Raw genomic sequence first — 20,556 nt, forward strand, 5'->3', positions numbered from 1 at the left:
CTTCTGTTGTCATTTATTGACAAGTGCTCTACTTGGAGGCTCCGCCCCTTTGCTCACTGCATGTTGAGCCTCATCTATACTCTTCAAAGAGAGACCAGATGAGGGCATATTGTAGATATCCTCTTCTTCCTCTTTAGTGTCGTAGGGGTCTTTTCCCTCCTTGTTCTGGCTCCGCCTCCTCTTTTTTTTTTTTTTTTTTATGAAAGGACACACCTTGTCCATTTGCTCGTGAAGCACGGCTGTTCCTGGCTGTTGTCACATTCAAACTTGTACATATAGGAGAATCAAAATCATGACTCGACCCTGCTTTCCAAGACCAGCGCTTCAACCAGCTATGAGGTTCGAGCACACTAACAGGTACTCAAACTTGGCCAAGCTATCTAGCCTTGCTTGCTCGCAGAATAGTAGCATGGGAGGTAAACGTGGTGACATCCTGATTTCCACTTTGCAATATTGTACTTCAATACTTTACACCTTATTATTAACAGCAGTACAACAGTCCTTGTAGCTCAGTGGTTAGAGCGCTGGTCTTGTAAACCAGGAGTTGTGAGTTTAATTCTGATTTTATACTAAACATTTGCTGCGCAAGCTGGATTTATAAGAGTTTAGGGTGTAATTCCATGTATCTTGTCCATGGTACTGGTGACCAGCAGTTTTGTGATGAGTTGCTGTTGTCTTTGAGGATGTTAAGGGAAATATTATAATTTCTCACGGCACACAAATGTGTCCACCTTGAATGAAAATCACTGGCTTAGAGTCCTGTTTAGACTACATTTTCAAGTGTTTCTTTGGTTAATCCTCGAAAAGGTTGACATAGGTTTGCCAAGCAAGGCCGCGTAGCTCACTAATAAGAGCACTAGAATTGTAAATCAGAGGGCGTGAGTTAAATTCCCACCAGGGTCCGACAGACGGCTACATCTGCTAACCCTGCTTGATAGTAGTGTGTTTGAATTTTTGATGAGCGGTAGGTGCTAAAGCCTCATTGCTAGCAAGAGAACTGGTCTTGCAAAGAAGGACTCACTAGCTATGTCCAAATACACAGGCTGCATCCTCAGAAAGTCGGTTTTTTTTGCCAGTTATCAGGCTGCGTGACGTGACTTCCAGTGCGACGCGAACGCACGAATTCAGCCTTGAAACTGGCATTCATTCAATGGCGACGGATGCTGAGCGGAGACTACATATATTTTAAAGCCATTTCCCATATTACTCTTTCAAATATCTATTCAGTAACTTAGAACATATAAGGACAACCGCCAGTGTGTCAAACATAGAACTGTAGAAATAAAGTACGCAATTACAAAGTGTTGTGTGCGTACGAATTTGTCAAAGTCAGCTTTATTGTCATCACTTCACATGCCAAGACACACAAAGAGATCGAAATTCCGTTACCCACTATCCCACGGTGACAAGACATAACAAAACATCCAAAACAACAACACAAAAAGTAAAATCAAGAAGGCACAGACAATAAATAAACAAGAGCGATGAATAAATCTAAATAAATAAACAAATAAGAGGAGCAAAAACGGAGCTAGTGTGCATACAGCAGACAGTCAGAATATAGCGCAAGAGTAGTGCAAGGCAGCCAACGCGGCCCAAAAGGTCAGGACGTTATGCAGCCGAGGGCGGAGAGAGTTCAGGATCCTAGCAGCCTGGAGTATGAAGCTGTTGGCGAGTCTGGTGGTGCGGGAGCGCAGGCTCCTGTACCTCTTCCCAAAGGGCAGCAGATGAAACAAAGCGTGAGTGGGGTGACGCACATCACACACAGTCGTGGTCGCCTTGCGGGTGAGACGGGAGGTGTAAATGTCCTTCAGGGAGGGGAGTGAAGCACCGATAATCCTACCGGCCGTGTTCACTATGCGCTGCAGGGCCTTGACTGCATTGACCAATTAGCTTTCTGATTAATGGATTGACATTTAACAATATGATATTCCTGTAACAGTATAAGATTAATTTGTTGCATGTAAACTATGAAACACACAGAATAGCCTCCACGGGGTCCATAAACAGGTGTAGGTCAGTCAAGTTCAACGGCGCCCAATGGACCGTGGTCGTGAACCGGTAAAACATCACAAAACAGGCAAACGTGAGCAGTGTCCTGGGCACCCACTGGGGCACATGCAGATGGTCACCATGGGGCTGGCACGGCTAAGGTCGTTGGTTCCGACGAGCACGGGGGAGCGGACCTCCCACAGGGGCCGCGACTGCAAGGCGAGGGACCGGCCGGATGAGCAGGATGGCTGTCGAAGAGTCATGCCGGTCCCGACCAATGTGCGCAGCCATCCCGGCTCCCAGGGAAAAAAAATATCTGATCCGAAACGATCTGCACACGCCGAGGTGCGGTAGAAGGCACCAGCATTGCCGACGGACAAATAGAAAGAAAGAAAAAGGAGAAAAGTAGGAAATAAAGTGTGTGGAGTTACATGGTGGATAGGATGGTAAGAGATGGTGCGTGAGTGTGTATTGGATTTGGCCCAGACGAATTGGCTAAGATGAAATTCCAAATTTCAAAGCTTGACATGGAAGACCTGAAGAAGGGGGCCTGAGTAGGAGTTACTTCAAAGTTAGTTCTTCAAAATTAACTATTGTTGCAAGTGGAGAGCCTGTTCGTTACTGTAGGTACAGCAATGTTCGAACAAACTCTGCCGTTAGTCTCTTACAAGAGCATATTTATTGAGAACAAGTAGGGTGGGGGTGAAATAGGTGAATAGTAGCTCCAACAAACTACTAAATTACTTTTTTGAAAAACAAAAAAGACAAACTATTACCACTACATGTATTACTTAATTACATGTTTGGTGGTCACCTCAGCAACTGGTTAATCAGTGCAGAGGGTCCCAGCTCATTGTTTTACAAGGCCGTGGAAACAGAAACTAGTGGAGCATTGTAGATGACTAACTAAGCAAGAAAGTGTTTCCACACCATTTGGAAAGTTTCAACAAAAGTCCCAATGATCATCGTCACACACACATCTGGGTGTGGTGAAATTTGTCCTCTCCATTTAACCCATCCCCATGTAATTTTGATCCATCCCCTGGGGGAGAGGGGAGCAGTAGCGGTGCCGTGCTCGGGAATCATTTGGTGATCTATAACCCCCCAAATCGAACCCTTAATGCTGAGTGCCAAGCAGGGAGGCAATGGGTTCCATTTTTATAGTCTTTGGTACAACCCGGCCAGGGTTTGAACCCACAACTTTCCAGTCTCAGGGAGGACACTCTACTACGAGGCCACTAAGTTGGTAACAACTGAATGGTTAAACTTTTCAGAGTCAAGGAAAGGTAAAAGGTTTAAACAAAGTAAATAATTCTAGTCTACATTCCAACATAATCATACGATCAAGATAGTTTATAAACCCTAACAGACCGGACTAAACCCCCAGGCGGGCCGGTTCTGGCCCGCGGGCCGTGCGTTTGGTAACGACACCGTGTGTTTGGACTGAGAATGGTGAGAGAAGGGACATATATGCCTCGTAGACGGTATGCATTGTGGATGGCTAGACTTCCATGCAGCACAGCCGTGTGGAAAATATCACCCGCACAACATTTCCTCTCAAAAAGCATGATCTGAAAGACGGTACAAAGGTGTCCTAACCCCACCAGTTGCAAGAGTATGGTTTCGATCGATAGACCTCTGGGTCATGGGCCCAGCACACTCTGGATGCGCCACTCTGCTGTTCAGCAGTACCTGTTCATGATGTCCTCTAATCGGCAAACAAGCATTCAGTTCCGACTCGCAACTGGATTCTGATTGTCACTTATATTGCTTTGCCTCTGTTGTATACAGGCTTCATTACATTATGAACAAATCTGTCGGGCTGCAATAACCTGGATGCTGGTGGAGAAAGTGTAGCTGCTGCTACCTACTGCTACAGCCGCAATCTCCTCTCCCTTTAGTGTAGCAACGCCTCTGTAACCAGGGCAACCAAAACGTTAAAAAGAGGAGCACGTGGAGGAGGAACTCAGAATTGGTGGAGATTGTAACTGAGCTTCCTTTCTCTATCGTTCTCCTTGCGAGTAAACTCATCCTAGTTGTCTTCTCCTCTTTGTTCTAGCCTGTGATGTAGTGTCTGATGATATTTAGACCCAACAGAATCAGTGAAAGAATACATCTAAACAAAGTAATACAAAAATCAAAACGGCAACACGGTGACAGATATCTGACAATCAGAGCAGAGCTTTAACTCACAAAAACCTGCCGACAGAGTTGAGCAAATGGAAAACACTTTCTTAAAGTCGGCCTTAAGAACTTTGAAAATTAAGATTAGTCGCAAACAGACGCTGCATCAATGTCCTTGATGCATTGTTTGAAAATGAGAATGGTCGCTAGTGTCAATCTCTGCTATTTGTACAAATTATTTTCAAAATGCTTTTTTTTTTTTTTTTTTAACAAACCAGAGAAACTCCCCTTCATTTTCAGTGGGAATAGTATTGTTGGTCTCCCTTTTTTACTCGTGCATCATAGTCTGGAGTAAAATTTGTTGTGGTAATTCTTACGATCGAGCCGGGGTGTTGATCCGTTGACATAGATCTGTGACAGGCTTTGTTAAAGTTCATTTGGCTGAACGTCTGCACACACACGTAGGTCGAGCCAAATTATCCACTCTTTTTAAACACTTGGCACTCAGTGTCCATCTTTCTTTTCCTCGGGCCACTCATTTTAATGGAAGGATTCCAGGGGAAGGTTTGTGGGTGGCTTTAGCGTAAAACTGTATCTGAAAGCTCAGCGCGCGAATTACGAGAATGCTGACGTCACAGCCCACACTCAAAATTCGGCACTGATAGTGCACCGGGTCCGTTCAACTGAGCACGTACACGGTACACAGTGAGTGTACACTGAGCTTTCTGATGCGGCTTCCGGGAGTAAATGCGCTGGCGGGCGCTTCCCCATCTACATGGTCATTGCAGGGAAAATGACCCAAAAATTTTTTAATAATACAATTTATTCAGGTGTGGCGGGCCGGATTAAATGGCCCCGTGGGCCATAGTTTGCCCATGTCTGCTCGAGCATCTGTCTCCCTATTCCTATTTTGAACAAATTTACCTTCTGTACATATGTCACGTTGCAAGAGAGACTAGTCAGTTTTCCCTTTCATTTTCATTCCTTTAACCACACCTTCCAACCTTAATATGTCATTGTAATTACAGTGGTCAAGGATTTCATGCCATGTTTTTAAATCATGACACACATTGTCATCTCATCATCATCGACAACTGCTTCATCCGGTGTTGTTGAGGTCGATGAAGGGAGAATGATTCTTTCCAAATTACCAGATAAAATCAGGAAATCCAGCCCTCAAAAACAATCGTAAAAATATTACCCATCAAGACGATAGAGGTCATAAAGTCTCCTCTAGCAGCGACGGAAAGTAAAGTGGGCACTCCGTTTTCAGCGACCTTTCTCACTCTGTCAAAAATATTTGTTTTGTCCACGATGGTTTTGATTGTGAACGTTTCATCATCATTGGTTATCATTCCCTGTATAGCTGAACTAAAGCTGTCGATACACAGCAGCTGAACATCTGGTTCAAAATGTCAACCAAAATAAGTCTTCCTCTTCCACACAAATGTCCTGATTCATGATAACTTGACAGCCTGTACAAGCATCCATACTTTGTTTCTGCAATAGATGCGATAAAGCAGCTAGCGTGTGTTTTATACATTTGAATTTAACTTTTAACCTGTGATCAGTTAGAGGTCCTTTCCAAGTGATTTACTCGTTTTCGTCAGAGCTGGGTGTGGGAGACGGTGTTGGCAGGGGCAGGATGTCCGGCGTACACAAGTGGACAAGTACATCACAACTACACACAAGTACAGACATGTCTGGACATGTACAGCATACATGCACACTTACATAGCCTATCAAACAACATCACGAGCAAACAAACACCTGCTACATTCTTACCCATTCTAATGACTTATATGACTTCCATGATGAATTCCATGATTCAACAACTGCATGATGACACTGTGACTTCTGTGACCTTTATGGTCATTAATATGAGGATGATTTCATGATTCAAGAATTTTTATTCGCCATGTTTGAGCATGCCAAACAAGAAATTTGACTTCGGTACATCACAGTCTCTGTTCAACATATAGGTGACTACAACACTCAGGACATGTGAAAATAATAAATGACAAATATTCTCAGCCATCTCCTGATCTTAAACTCCCATGAGGGCAAGGAAAAACTCAAAACTCCAACTAGGGGAAATGAGAAACCTTGAGAAGAGACCACAGATGGGAGGGTCCCTCTTCCAGGATGACCAGGCTGCAATGGATGCGGAGAAGACACATAGTACAAACAGTGTAGACAATCCAAAAAGGTGTGGAGAGCAGGATGTTATTGCACAGCAATGACTCTGAGACTCTAAGAGTGGTGTGAGTTCATCAGAGCAACAGCCTGGGGGAAGAAGCTGTCTCTGTGTCTGCTGGTTTTAGCGTACAGCTCTATAAAGCTCTTTACGATTTATGACTTATTCCTCTGATCTTACTTTTGCTGGCTCGTAACACTTTTCTTTCTCAATGCCTCAGCTGCGTCTAAAAAGTCTGACCATAAAGGTTATGAACAGAATGACGGAAATTCTAATTTGATCGAAAACAAAACTATGACCTGACTCGGAGTGTTGGATTTTGTCCACAATTTGGAAAGTGTGTGCCACCACCAGGAATGATCATGAATGATGTATATTTTTGATAAAATCCCTTTTTGTCGTATGATGGCAGCAGCTATCTGAGGCGTTTCAATCACTCGTGAATGACCTTGTGCGGTGTTGGTGTGGCCTTCAACTAAATCTCTGACGCTATCGTAATTGACGTGTTGACCGCATTCGTGGGTCAGTATGATACTTTGAATTTCATCAAGTTTTTTTTTTTACCCTCTTTGGTCCGGTAGGCAAAACCCATTTGAATGACCTTTAAACACCCCCAAATATTGTCGGCATTTAGTTTGATAATGCCTGAGTTTCAGAGGAGTTTTCACTTCTCTGACCACGTACTAAATGTTGGTGTCTGTGTACAGAATGTGTCTGCAATAGCGCCATAGGCTCGTACATTTTCAGATGCGTGTAAAATGTAATGAAACACATGATGGGTAGATTGCTGGTTTTTGAGGGGGATGGACATCTGCCCTTTAATTGTAATTGTAGTGTACCATTGAGGTTTGCTGTTAGAGATGTTCTGACTCCAACTTATTTTGCAAGAACCACACGAGAGACAGTATGCCCTTTAAGCACTTGCAAGTGGAGAGCCAGTCCGTTACTGTAGGTACAGCAATGTTCGAACAGACTCTGCCTTTAGTCTCTTACCAGAGCATATTTATTGAGAACAACTAGGGTGGGGGTGACATTTGGCATGTTTGGTGGTCACCTCAGCAACTGGTTAATCAGTGCAGAGGGTCCCAGTTTATTGTTTTACGAGGTCGTGGAAATAAAACCTAGTGGAGCATATTAGATGACTAACTAAGCGAGGATGTATCCACACCATTTGGAAAGTTTCAACAACTGAATGGTTAAACTTTTCAGAGTCAAGGAAAGGTAAAAAGTTCAAACTAAGTTCATCATTCTAGTCTACATCCCAACATAATCATACGATCAAGATAGTTTATAAACCCTAACATTTGCTCTTTGAAGAAGTCAAAAAATTATGACTCAAACAGCACTAAAACAAATTGCTGTGGGTTTGTCACAATTTTGTGTGTTAAAATTTCACACCGGGTCATTTTCCCCATCGTCTTGTTTGTACTGATCTTAGAGACCTGTCTTCTCCGATTAAATTTAGTTTTTGTGTGGTCAAGTGCAATTTCTTGATGGATTCTGTAGTCTTTGTATTTCTCTCTGGCGGCCTGATTGTGGATGTGGAGAGGATAGCCCGATGCCTCTTGTGTTCCTTTGAAAACTGTGTTCATGCACTCTCTGAATATAATGTTGCGAGCAGAGGCAAAATGTTACATCTCCAAAATATGTGCCATTGTGCAACCTAGCTCAAAAGGCTTACTGAATTCTGGAGTTATCCAAACCCCTGTTAATAACCACAACGATCACAACTTTTTTCCTGACTGTAAAGATTTCCGCAGACTCCTTCTTTAATTGCACCTAATCCAACTGGGTGTCACTTGCTGTACGTTTCTGTGTGAAACTGTAAACTGTGTACTTCCGCATTCATCAGAGTGTGACACTGTTAGGGTTTATGAACTATCTTGATCGTATGATTATGTTGGGATGTAGACTAGAATGATGAACTTTGTTTTAACCTTCTACCTTTCTTTGACTCTGAAAAGTTTAACCATTCAGTTGTTGCCACTCTCCAAATGGTGTGTTGTTTAGTTAGTCATCTGGAAGGCTCCACTAGGTTTTATTTCCACGACCTCGTAAAACAATAAACTGGGACCCTCTGAAGTGGTCAACCATTGTCTGTGGTGACCACCACACATGTAAATTGTCACCCCCACCTTTGTCACTCTCACCCCCACCCTTCTTCTCTCGATAAATACACTCTTGCAAGAATGCAAAGGCAGACTTTGTTCGGACATTGCTGTATCTACAGTAACGAACAAATTCTCCACTTGCAAGTGTTCAAAGGGCATACTGTCTCTCGTGTGGTTCTTGCAAAATATGTTAGAGTCAGAACATCCCTAACATTTTGGTGCCGAAACCCGGGATCCAACATACCCACTGCTGATCGACGGAGGACGACGTGCTGCATTGTCGACAAGCCAGCGTCCATTAGGAGGACCTGGTAAAGAAAAGACCTGGCAAGTAAATTCTTCGCTGGGCCAGCATCTTAGGTCTGCCTTCGTCGGACAACAGTGGATTGACGGAATCCGGCAGTGCAACGAACCAGGGGACAAGTAAGTTAAAGCCCTAAAATTGTGTGATTGTGTTGTTGTGAAACGCGTAAGAGTGGAAGGTGCACGGAATATAGCTTGGGTTTAAGTCCCAGTGGAAGGAACAGACTAAGGAAAACAGAGCTTCCTTTTCATTCATTGAAGAGGTGCGTAGATTCTTCTTTGTCTGTTCTTCCAAGCTGCGGGATCTTGGAGTCCCAGTGGAAGGAACGTGCTAAGGAACACAGAGCTTCTTTTTTGTGATTCAAAGAAGAGTGTAGATTTTTCTTTGTACGTTTTTCCGAGCCAAAGAACAGCTTGGGTTGGAGTCCCAGTGGAAGGAACGGGTTAAAAAAAAAAACAGAGCTTCTTTTTCTTAATTGAAGAAGGGCGTAGATTCTTTTTTTTTGCCTGTTTTTCCGAGCTGTTTGCATGAAAGTTGTGTGGTTGAGAGTGTGAATGGTAGGATAAATTGACAAAAAAAAAACAAGAATGAAAGAAAAAAAAAAACAGTACTAGAAAAACCAACGGTAATACACAGGCTAGTAATTTTGTTGAAGGATAAATTTAATCCTGCATTGAGGATCCTCAAAAAAGTAAAACAAAAAAAAATTTGAATAAAAAGTGGAAAAATCTAAAAATACCAAGTTAAGATAGGAAACAAGAAACGGAAAATCTCTAACTCTTGAAGGTGATGAGAAGTACATGGCAAGTAGATTTCTTAATTGTATGCGATACATGCCAAAGTGGAAGAAAAAGTATGGAGTAGAAGGGAAGTTGGAAGTTGAAATGTGGAAAATAGTGGTTGATGTTTTGGAGGAGAGTGTGGCTGGGAAGACAAAAGGGATTGAGAAAGGAAAGAAAAGAGGGAGAATTGCAATGTGCTAGAGTGTGGTTGAAAACTTCACAAGAGCGATGTGAACAAATTCAAAAGACCAAAAATGGAAAGATAAAAAGTGATGAGGCTGCCATTCCATTAACATTTGGAAAAAAAAACAAATTTAGGGTGCATAATGGCATCCCATTCAATGATGCAGCTGAGAGTGATTATCAGCAACAGCTAAAGTATGCGCTCCTCAATGGTTCCCCACCTGAATTAGACAACAGGGTGCGGAAACACTTGGTGGAAGCACACACTGCTTGTGTTACAACAACCATGCAGTGGGCCAGAGACACTGACAAAGTGATCAAGAAAGGCAAAAGGTCCGATGTATTTCATCTAGATGATGATGATAATCATGTAGATCAGGGGTGTCAAAGTCAAATGGACGGAGGGCCAAATAAAAAAATCAGCTACAAGACGAGGGCCGGACTGTTCGAATGTTCATTGAAAAATTTTTAAATGACGCATATAGTCTAGTGAACCTAATTGAACCTACTGAAAACCTAACAAATATATTACAATATGATCAGATAAGTAAAGCAATATTTTCTTATGGCTCTGTCAGTAATCTTTAATTTTCAACAGACACAAAAGACAAATTTCCTTTATATAAATATCCCCATAACATGAACATTAAATGAAAGAAACCGGTATTCAAGGCACCATCAGTAGACTATATTTTCTATTTTAGCAAAAGTGGGCTAAATTTACTTCAAAGAAAAAAACAATAATAGCAATTTTCTATCATCCACTCAAATGAAATATTTTTAAAATATAATTGGATTGAAATACAAAAAAATAAAGTGCAAAAATCTATTAATCAAAAACAACACTTTGTTTAAGGAGAAGTAACATGCAGTGAAAACAAATATTAAATTTTAACTTTTAAACTTGAACTGAGTAAAAACTCTAAATATGTGATTGCACAGTAATGTTCACTTGTTTGAGGTTGAGGGTGATACTTGGTGGTGTCCCATCTTTTCCACAAGTTCATCAATGTTCGGGGTAAGGCTCTGAGCTGAAGAAATCCTCAGAATTGAGTGGAGGTGTTCAGCAGTAAGTCGACTTCTGTGTGATGTTTTGTTCAGGTTCATCAAAGAAAACAGTTGTTCACACAGGTATGTGCTGCCAAACATAGACAACGTTTGAGCAGCCTGGATGCACAGCTGGGGCATTGTGCCGGGGAGGAAACGGGCGAACTCCGCAGCACCCACTGCCGCATATTTTGCCCTCAGTGCATCATTGCATTGGAGGTCAATCAACTCCATTTGGAGGTTTGGTGGTGAGCTTTCCACGTCAACAGCAAATGGGTTACCGAGCAGTTCCAACCTGCTTTTTTGTGCTTCAAAGTCAGCAAATCGGCGTCGAAAGTCAGCGGCAAGCATACCTATTTTATCAGCCAACTGTGTGCTCGGGAACGCACTGGTAGAGAGCTTCTCTTTCATGGTCTGGCAGCTGGGAAAGTGGCTCAAATTTTCTTTCCGCATCTGCGTCTCCCACAGTCAGTTTGGTTTTAAATGCCTTCACTGTACTGTACATATCAGAGATGACACGATCCCGACCCTGCAGCTGCAAGTTTATTGCATTCAGATGACTCGTAATGTCACACAGAAAAGCCATTTCACACAGAAACATTTCGTCTCGGAGTTGTGTTGTGTCTTTCCCTTTGCTGTCCAAGAACAGACAAATCTCCTCACGAAGCTCGAAACATCTTTGAAGCACCTTTCCCTGGCTTAGCCATCGCACCTCTGTGTGATAAGGCAAATCACCATGCTCCGTTTCTAACTCCGTCAGAAATGCCTTGAACTGGCGGTGATTCAAACCTTTGGCTCTGATAAAGTTAACTGTGCGCGTGATGATGCTCATTACATGCTCCATTTTCAAGGCTTTACCGCACAACGCTTCCTGGTGTATGATACAATGATAAGCTGTCAGCTCACCTGTCGCGTTTTCCTCTTGCATCTTTTCCCGTATCTTCGCCACCAGTCCGCTCCTGTGTCCACACATCGCAGGTGCTCCGTCGGTTGTCAAACCCACGAGTTTTTCCCAAGGCAGCTCCATCTCATTTACACATCTTGACACCTCTTCATACAAATCATGCCCCGTAGTTGTGCCATGCATAGGACGTAAAGCCAAAAACTCCTCTGTCACGCTTAGGTTGGAGTCCACTCCGCGGATGAAAATTGACAACTGGGCAATGTCAGAAATGTCGGTGCTCTCATCCACAGCCAAGGAATATGCAATAAAATCTTTTCCCTTTTTCACAAGCTGCTCTTTTAGATTGATGGACAACTGGTCTACTCTCTCGGCAATGGTGTTTCTGCTCAGACTCACATTTAAAAAGAGTTGCCTTTTTTCTGGGCAAACTTCGTCACAAACTTTAATCATGCAGTTTTTGATGAAATCCCCCTCCGTAAATGGCCGGGCTGATTTAGCGATCTCTTCTGCCAAAATAAAACTGGCCTTGACAGCAGCCTGGCCTTGTGATTTGGCTTTTTTGAACAGAGCCTGTCGAGATTTGAGGCCTCGTTTTAATTCCTCTGCCTTTTGTAGCCTTTGTTCCATGTCCATATTCTTGTTTTTGTCCGCGTGTTTCGTTTCATAATGTCGTCTCAGATTATACTCTTTCAGTACCGCCACACTTTCTCCACACAGAAGACACACAGGTTTTCCAGCTACCTTCGTGAACATATACTCCGACTCCCACCTTGTTTGAAACCCCCGGTTCTCAGTATCCACCTTCCGTTTTGCCATTTTTGATGGGTATCTGAAAGTTAATTTTACTGTGATGCTGACGACTGCTGTGCCAATAAATATTGAAATGAAGCAGCCTACTGCTCGGTGCGTCACCTTTGCATTGTGGGAAATGTAGTATTGGTGCGTGTAAAAGATCTGCGGGCTGCCGGCTTGCTGCGGGCCGGTTCTAATAATAAATCAAGATCATCCCAGGGGCCGTAAAAAACCTTCTTGCGGGCCGGATGTGGCCCGCGGGCCTTGACTCTGACATATGTGATGTAGATGAAGATGCAACAGTCTTCTTCCAAAGTTCCCAATGGGGCAGAGGAAGAGGTCAAGGCCAACAAGGTCGCAGGCCGCCATATGGTTCAAAACCCCCACCAGATTCTGACAACTGTTGGAACTGTGGGAGACGAGGACACTTTGCAAGAGTGTGTCGTTGTGCAAAACGAGACCAATCAAAGGGTGGAGGGAGGGGCAGAGGAAAAGCCAAATTTTCAGCAAAACGGGCTTCCTCCTCTTTGACCTCTCATGCTCCTACCTTTGGTTTAAAAACATTTTTTTAGGTTATTAGAACTCCTGTACATACAATGAAATTATGAAAATGCTGATTGTATGCCCGGCAAATGACAAGGGGTCAAATTATGTGTGCACACTGAAGTTAAAATTAGCAAATCAAGTGGTAAAGTAATACAACTTGTTTCTAAAAGATAAATAGAAAAATTAGAATGTGCTGTCCTCGCGTGCGTGGGTGGGACCAGCTTCATGATCGACCGCAAGTAATGGCCAGCTTGTGACGAATCATTGATGCCAGGTCTCCTCCCCTCGCGCCGAGAGCTGTGCATGTGTGTGCATATTTGTTAAACTGATAAAATTGGCTAAACCTGTGTACAAAGAAATTTTTTAGACTGCGGTCTATCCAATTTGCACCGCAAAACAGAAACAATTTTGAAGAATACAAATAAAAAAAAATACAAAAGAGAGGAAAAGAAAGAAATCTGTTTGTAGGCAGAAACTGGTTTACAAAACTGGTTTACACTAGTGCTCGTTTGTCTCTCACCCTGATGACAAATTCGAAAGACAGAGAAAACATGTTTTCTGGAATTGGATGAAGCAAAATTGTGGATTTCACACACTGCAAAACTAAATTTGGAAAAATAATTGATTAGTTGTGTTGTAAGAGTGTATAAACTTCTATATTTTAGTTAAATCTGAAAGATTGAGTTGGTTAATTTAAAAAAAAAAAAAAAAAAATCTGATTAATTCGCAAGCTGTTTTTTGTGTGTTGAGTTTTTTTTTGGATTAGTGAATTGTTCTATCGGGAACATTAGGAATAATTACGAAAGGGATTGTGTTGAGAATGGTATATGAATGTTGTGTGGAGGACTTGGATAACTTGAGACCAATGTGATGAAAAGACTCCTCTTTGGTGACTGTGTGTGAGATGCAAATGAGCAGGGACGAATGATTTCCTGGATCAAAGGAAAATATAGGTTGAATGGTTGAAGTTGTTGGAGACTACTATGGGAGATTAGTAGAGCAACTTTGATGAAAGAGTGATTTTGTGCAAGTTAAATGCTAAGAAAACAAAAACAAAAAACCCAAAGAAAATGTTGTTTTTGGATTGCTAATTACTCAAGAAGCTATGAGGAAGTGGTGTGGGTGTTTTGAAGGGCACGCGCTTATGCGCTTCCCTGGCTAGTCAGCATTTGTTTGACTGATCAAAGGAGCCATTTGTGACAGGACTTAACATCCAAATCTAACCGGGATCAGAGAATCTCCTTTGGGCCAGGAGGCAATAAATGGGATAGCCCCTGTCGTAATGGTCTTTTGTCGGGAGGAATCTTTAGGAAGTGCTTGGATTCTCCTTGCAAGACTCCTGTTTTTCCAGTCCGAAAGGCCAATAAAATTGATTGGCGAATGATACAAGATTTCCGAGTAGTAAATGAAGCAGCACCTAATGTGCCTGACCCACACACGCTTCTAAACACTTTTTGAGGCAGCAGCAATTGCGACACATGGGCCTTGCCATGTGTCGACAGGAGGGGTGAGGTCAATTCACTACCTTTGGTTTAGATGCTTACTTAAAATTTTTTTTGTAAAGCATGTCCTGTTTGTGTGAAACATAATCCACAAGGAAACATGAGACCTAAGAGAGGCTCCTTTCCAAAACCGTCTTACCCATTCCAAATCATGCACATGGATTTTATTGAACTCACACAAAGTGGACCTCACAAATACTGCCTAGTGATGATTGATGCATTTTCCAAATGGGTTGAAATAGTTCCATCTAAACGAGCAGATGCCCTAACAGTGCCAAAAGCCATTTGCAAAACCGTCATACCGGTTCATGGCATCCCACAGATCATTTACAGTGACAATGGTCCACACTTTGTGAACCAAGTTGTACAAAACATGGCTGTACACCTTGGGATAACGTTAAAAAAAACACTGTGCTTGGCACCCATCCAGTGCAGGCCTGGTTGAACGAGCAAATGCTACTATCAAAAGCAGGTTGGAAAAAGTGCATGGAGGAAACCGGAAGACCATGGAAAAAATGTCTAGATTTGGTTAAACTATACATCAACATTACAAGCACTGCGGGTTTAACCCCATATGAAAAACTGTTTGGGCGACGATATAGATTACCATATTTTAAAAATGAATGGGAAACTGATGATGATTCCAATCTGGCAGATTACATGAGAAAAATATTTGAGAAGCAAAAAAAAAAAAAAATTAAAAATAAAAAAAAATAAAATAAAAAAACCACTAATGAAGATGTGTCTGTCCTTCAACAGGAACTGGAATTAGTGGAACCAGGTGATTGGGTTCTCATTAAGAGCATCAAAAAGAAGCACTGGCCCCAAGTGGGAAGGGCCATACCAAGTGTTGTTGACCACTCCAACAGCGATCAAAATAGCTGAGAGGTCAACCTGGATACACCTGACACATTGCAAGAAAGTCATTTCCTTTGAGGTAACGTCCGAAAAATAAAAAAAATTAATAAAAAAATAAAAGTGAACAAAAGTCTGATTAAGGTGACCTTACCTCCCAGTGAAATGACAATGCCAAGGAGGTGGACAAATGGGGCTGTTGCATGCCTGGCAGCCGCATTTGTTGACCTTATGTTGTTTTTAGCAATAGGGTATTTGTGGGAACCAGTGGGGGCACGCCCAGCCATGATGAGTGAGGCAGAGATGGATGGGCAATTTGACCATACCGCCTTCAAAAATGTTATTGCATCATATCGGGCTAAACGACAAACTGGACCTGTTATTGAGTCTGCGGGACGAACTACAGACAGGTGTGTGAGAATGTCTGGCAGTTATGTAGAATTATTGCACCAGAAAGGGACAACGGTAACTTATCAATTTGACCTCTGCAGTGTAATTCATTGTCGTGGATCCAGACCCACATGGAAAACGTATGATGTTTACATGTGTACTTTGAAAACAAATGCTGTGGAAGCAGTACCATGGTGTCAATGGGCAAATGTGCTGTGGAATACTGGGCCTAAGGGGTATGTTTCCACTTACACTAGGCCATGGGAAAGGATGTTAGTGAAGGGGATTACTTTGGCTAGAGGGCAAATGCAGCCAGTGAAATTTGGCCAGCACAATCCACTTTTATTGACTATATCAAATCTTACAAGTAACCCATACTCATTTCGAACAGTTGGGGGTTATGGATCGCCTGTTTTACCATTACCAGGTTGTGGGGGGGTGTCTTCAGTTAATGATTTTTATCTGGTAATGGGAGTAGATGTGCCGGGTGAAGACCCTTTGGCTCTGATAAAGATAAAATTAATTGATGAGAAACAATCACAAAAATTAATCCATCAAAGCCTGCCTGATCAAAAAGATGCCACTCGAATTTCTTTGCCACAGGTACCTTTTGTAATGGCAGTAAATCTATCGAGAATGGATGTGGATGATTGGTTTCAAGTGACTACGGGTGTAACTGGCAAGAGTAATAATTGGTTGTTATTGGCAGAACAAGCTGCACAGGCAGCAAAAACTGAATGTGTCGTATGCATGGGTCCCCGACCATTGTTGTATGTTGTCCCGTCGCCGTTATCCAAAGATTGTGTGAAATCTGTTATGACTACTGCAAATCCTAGCCCAGAGTGTAAAGTGTGGGACAAAGTGTTCCCTATGACACCTGTTCAAGAAAAAAAACCATTGTTTTCAAGGAATGTAGCCAAAGGTAATTTTACGTGTATTTACATAACAGGATCTGGGAAAAAGCTGGGAAATCTGTCAGATGACTGGTGCAGTGAAAAAATTGAAGCCGATGTATCCTTTGTTCCTGTGTCACGAAGTGATATATGGTGGTGGTGCGGTGATAGTAGGATTTTTGATCGTCTGCCAAAAAACCATACGGGTATTTGTGCTTTAGTCACGTTAATTTTGCCCACCTCCATATATCCAGTGACTGCCATGAATCTTGTGGTAGAGGAGCAAAGGGTGATGCCGGTGGAATGGGCTAAAGTCGGTAGAAGCAAAAGATCTTTAAATTGGAAGGGTGACCATGATCCAACTTATATAGATGCAATTGGAGTACCCCGAGGGGTTCCTAGTGAATATAAATTAGTTGACCAAATTGCAGCAGGATGGGAGTCTTCCCTTTGTTGGTGGTGTACGATAAACAAAAACGTAGAAAGGATAAATTACATCCATTACAATGTGCAGAAATTGGGCAATTGGACACAAGCGGGGCTTGAGGCCGTGCACGAACAGCTAGCCACAACTTCCCTAATGGCCTTCCAGAATCGCATTGCTCTTGATATGTTGTTGTCTGAGAAAGGGGGGGTCTGCGCCATGTTCGGAGAACAATGCTGTACCTTCATCCCCAACAACACTGCCCCTGAAGGGAGCCTGACGAAGGCCATTGCAGGCCTGCGGTCCCTCAACATGAGGATGAAAGAGCACTCTGGTGTGGACACATCGGTGTGGGACACCTGGATGAATGCCTTTGGGAAGTATAAAGCCCTTGTGTCCTCAATTATAATATCAATTGCAGTATTTGCTGCTATACTCACCTTGTGTGGATGTTGTTGTATTCCATGTCTGCGTGCTCTGTTTAATCGTCTCATCACTACAGCGATATCGCCTATGGAAGACAAGATGGCCCGGGTATGCCTAATGTCTGAACACCAGCATGATGATGATAACGATGATGATGACGGAATTCTTGCATTTGAGTTCGCAGACTTTTTCCCAGATCTGTGAGTTCCTGAATGACGGTGTCGCAACGGTTATCCTTTTGGTGTGAACATATTTGTGCTCATACTTGTGATCCGACAACTGAAAATCGAGAGAAGTGGTTGTGTTTGGTGATGTATTGATTGAACAAATTATGTGATAAACAGGAGGGAATTGTTGGAATAATCTCGGGGGAAGCCTTGGCCTGCCAGACCAGGAGGCCTTGTCTTTTACGGGTTTACGACTCTCCTTTAAACTAAATACTTTGTATTTGGTTTAAAGAAAGTCTATTGATCCCCGTCAGCTCTATGATTCCTTCCTGTCCTTTTGTGTTTGTTTTGTAAGAAGTCTTCAATGACAATGAGCAGGTCTTCTTTGCTTGCGAGATGTTCTTTGTTTAGGGACTTCATTCCTTTTAGTTAACTGTAGCTTTGATTCATAGATTGTAGATGATAGAAACTGGATATATACAGTTTGAAGTAGTCACATTAAAGTTATCCCATATTTACTCAATGTTCGTTTAAGGAACTGTATGCCAGTTACCTTACATTTACTTAATATGTGTTGAAATGTTTAAGTAGGGCTAGATATTATTATTATTATGTGTTGTGTTAGTTTACTAAGAAGATAAACTTAGCAAGGGTTTAGTTGCATTGTTCCACAGGTAAGCGACATTCAACGTGCCTCAAGTTATCTGATCACAGTCGAGGAGGAGTCGGCCACTCATGGAGAGGACAACTGGTTGGGGGAAGAAAGCAGACTCTGCAGTCCCAATGCGGGGGTCGAGGGCCGACGAGTGCTAGATCACACTACACTACATTCCTTAGCTAATCAGCGTTGCTACAGCCACTATCTCCCCGCCCCCAATTCAAATAGAGGCAGAATAATCCTCTTCCCCCTTGGTGGCCAGGTAGTCTACCCTGGCCACTGAAGACTGAAGACGACAACCGCACGGCAGACACTTCTAGGTTCTCCCCCGACGAAGCAGTGCTGCAGAGGGGGTGAGAATTGTGCTCACCCTCCAACAGTGGGCGTACCAAGCCCCCGACGGCTGAACAATCACGAGCAGTTTTTGTCTTGACTGTTATTGATAACATTATGGTCGCCTAAGGCAGAGGGACCGTGTGAGACTTTTCCTGCATTATAACATCTTGCCGCAGGTTTTTCACTCACGCACTAAAATTGATCTACGTAGATTGCGTAGATGATGTTTAGCCGAGCATGTTTTACAGAAACTTAATGATTTGACCATCGAAAATGCTTCGCAACTGATGGGTACAATGGTGTGCTATTTCTGTGTTTTGATTTTATTGTTGTTTTTCTTTCTTCATTATATTTTCTTACTTATGTTTGATTGATCGGGGTGAGCATAATCATATGATAAACAGGAGGGATATATTAGGGTTTATGAACTATCTTGATCGTATGATTATGTTGGGATGTAGACTAGAATGATGAACTTTGTTTTAACCTTCTACCTTTCTTTGACTCTGAAAAGTTTAACCATTCAGTTGTTGCCACTCTCCAAATGGTGTGTTGTTTAGTTAGTCATCTGGAAGGCTCCACTAGGTTTTATTTCCACGACCTCGTAAAACAATAAACTGGGACCCTCTGAAGTGGTCAACTATTGTCTGTGGTGACCACCACACATGTAAATTGTCACCCCCACCTTTGTCACTCTCACCCCCACCCTTCTTCTCTCAATAAATACACTCTTGCAAGAATGCAAAGGCAGACTTTGTTCGGACATTGCTGTATCTACAGTAACGAACAAATTCTCCACTTGCAAGTGTTCAAAGGGCATACTGTCTCTCGTGTGGTTCTTGCAAAATATGTTAGAGTCAGAACATCCCTAACAGACACTCTGATGAAGGCGGAAGTACATGCCGAAACATGTCAGGTAATGTAACCTAAAATGAAATTGTGATTAAAGAACCAAAAAAAGTGATTGACAAGGGAAACAAAATAAACTTAGTACAAACATTACAGACTTCTTGTGCAGTTTTGATAAAAGTCTCCCTGCCCTCTACAGATACTTAATGAAGCATTCCCGGTTGTACATTTCATGTGGATCTGTGAAAATCGGGAGATATATGTAACAGCGTTATCTGTTTATGGAGAAATCTGCCATCCAGTCTGTGGGGAAGTTAAATCTCAGATACAGGAGGAGACGTCTATAGGCCGTGGAACAATGCACAAGTGTGTCAGTCTTGAATAGGCCTTCAACAGGGGCCTCGAGGGTGCATGCGAGTTTCCCCAACCAGTGTCAACGTGCTTTTTGGACTTAAAGAAGGCCTTCAACCATGTCCCCCGTGGGATCTTGTGGAGAGTGTTTGGTCTGTAATGCTGGTACTTAGTAAAAATCTTCCAGCGAGAGTTGAACTCTGTCGAGGCTGCCCTTGATCACGAATTTTATTCATAACCTTTATGCACAGATATTGTAGGGCCATTCAAGGCATTGAGATGTTCTGGTTTGGTGATCTCAGTATTACATCTAAGCATTTTGCAGATTATGTGGTTCTTTTCCTTCATTAGATAGATCTGCAGTTGATGCAATAGAGCAGATGAAAGCCAATGAATAAACAACAAATATTAATTTGCCAACCCAAGATCATGACCGTGAACGCACCCCTATAGAGTGGACCCCAGGCGCTTCGAGTTAAAAAGTCTCATAGCATGGGGGAGGAATGATTTATTCATTTATTTATTATTCCTGTGGAGCAAGATGGTGTCAACAGCTTGTCACTGAAGTTACTCCTCTGCTTGGTGACGGTGCTGTACAGTGGGTGGAAGGGGTTGTCCTTGATGGACAGCAGCCTGGCCAACACCCGTTGGTCTGCGTCAGATCAGGCAGCTCAGAGCCCACAATAGAAACCGCCTTCCTCTCCATTTTGTCCAGACTGGAAG

General features: G+C 42.6%; 1 protein-coding gene and 1 pseudogene across 1 annotated transcript; one reads left to right on the top strand and one right to left on the bottom strand.

Moving 5' to 3' along the window:
* Positions 1 to 10,979: 10,979 nt before the first annotated feature.
* On the bottom strand, positions 10,980 to 12,780 carry LOC147050551 (general transcription factor II-I repeat domain-containing protein 2 pseudogene; annotated as a pseudogene).
* A 2,682-nt stretch (positions 12,781 to 15,462) lies between these two features.
* On the top strand, positions 15,463 to 17,719 carry LOC147050552 (uncharacterized). The gene is made up of 2 exons (XM_085920729.1): positions 15,463 to 17,331; positions 17,669 to 17,719. The coding sequence occupies exons 1-2, from the start codon at positions 15,505 to 15,507 to the stop codon at positions 17,717 to 17,719; spliced, it is 1,878 nt and encodes a 625-aa protein (XP_085776855.1). The 5' UTR covers positions 15,463 to 15,504.
* The last annotated feature ends 2,837 nt before the right edge of the window (positions 17,720 to 20,556 follow it).

The sequence above is a fragment of the Syngnathus leptorhynchus genome, chromosome 9, assembly GCF_054491065.1.
Source record: "Syngnathus leptorhynchus isolate UIUO chromosome 9, UIUO_Slep, whole genome shotgun sequence".
Lineage (NCBI taxonomy): Eukaryota > Metazoa > Chordata > Actinopteri > Syngnathiformes > Syngnathidae > Syngnathus > Syngnathus leptorhynchus.

Coding starts and splice junctions, on each gene's coding strand:
- LOC147050552 (XM_085920729.1), top strand. CDS start 15,505: ATGACAATGCCAAGGAGGTGGACAAATGGGGCTGTTGCATGCCTGGCA. Junction 17,332..17,668: donor CTGAAGGGAGCCTGACGAAG/GCCATTGCAGGC, acceptor ACTTTTTCCCAG/ATCTGTGAGTTCCTGAATGA.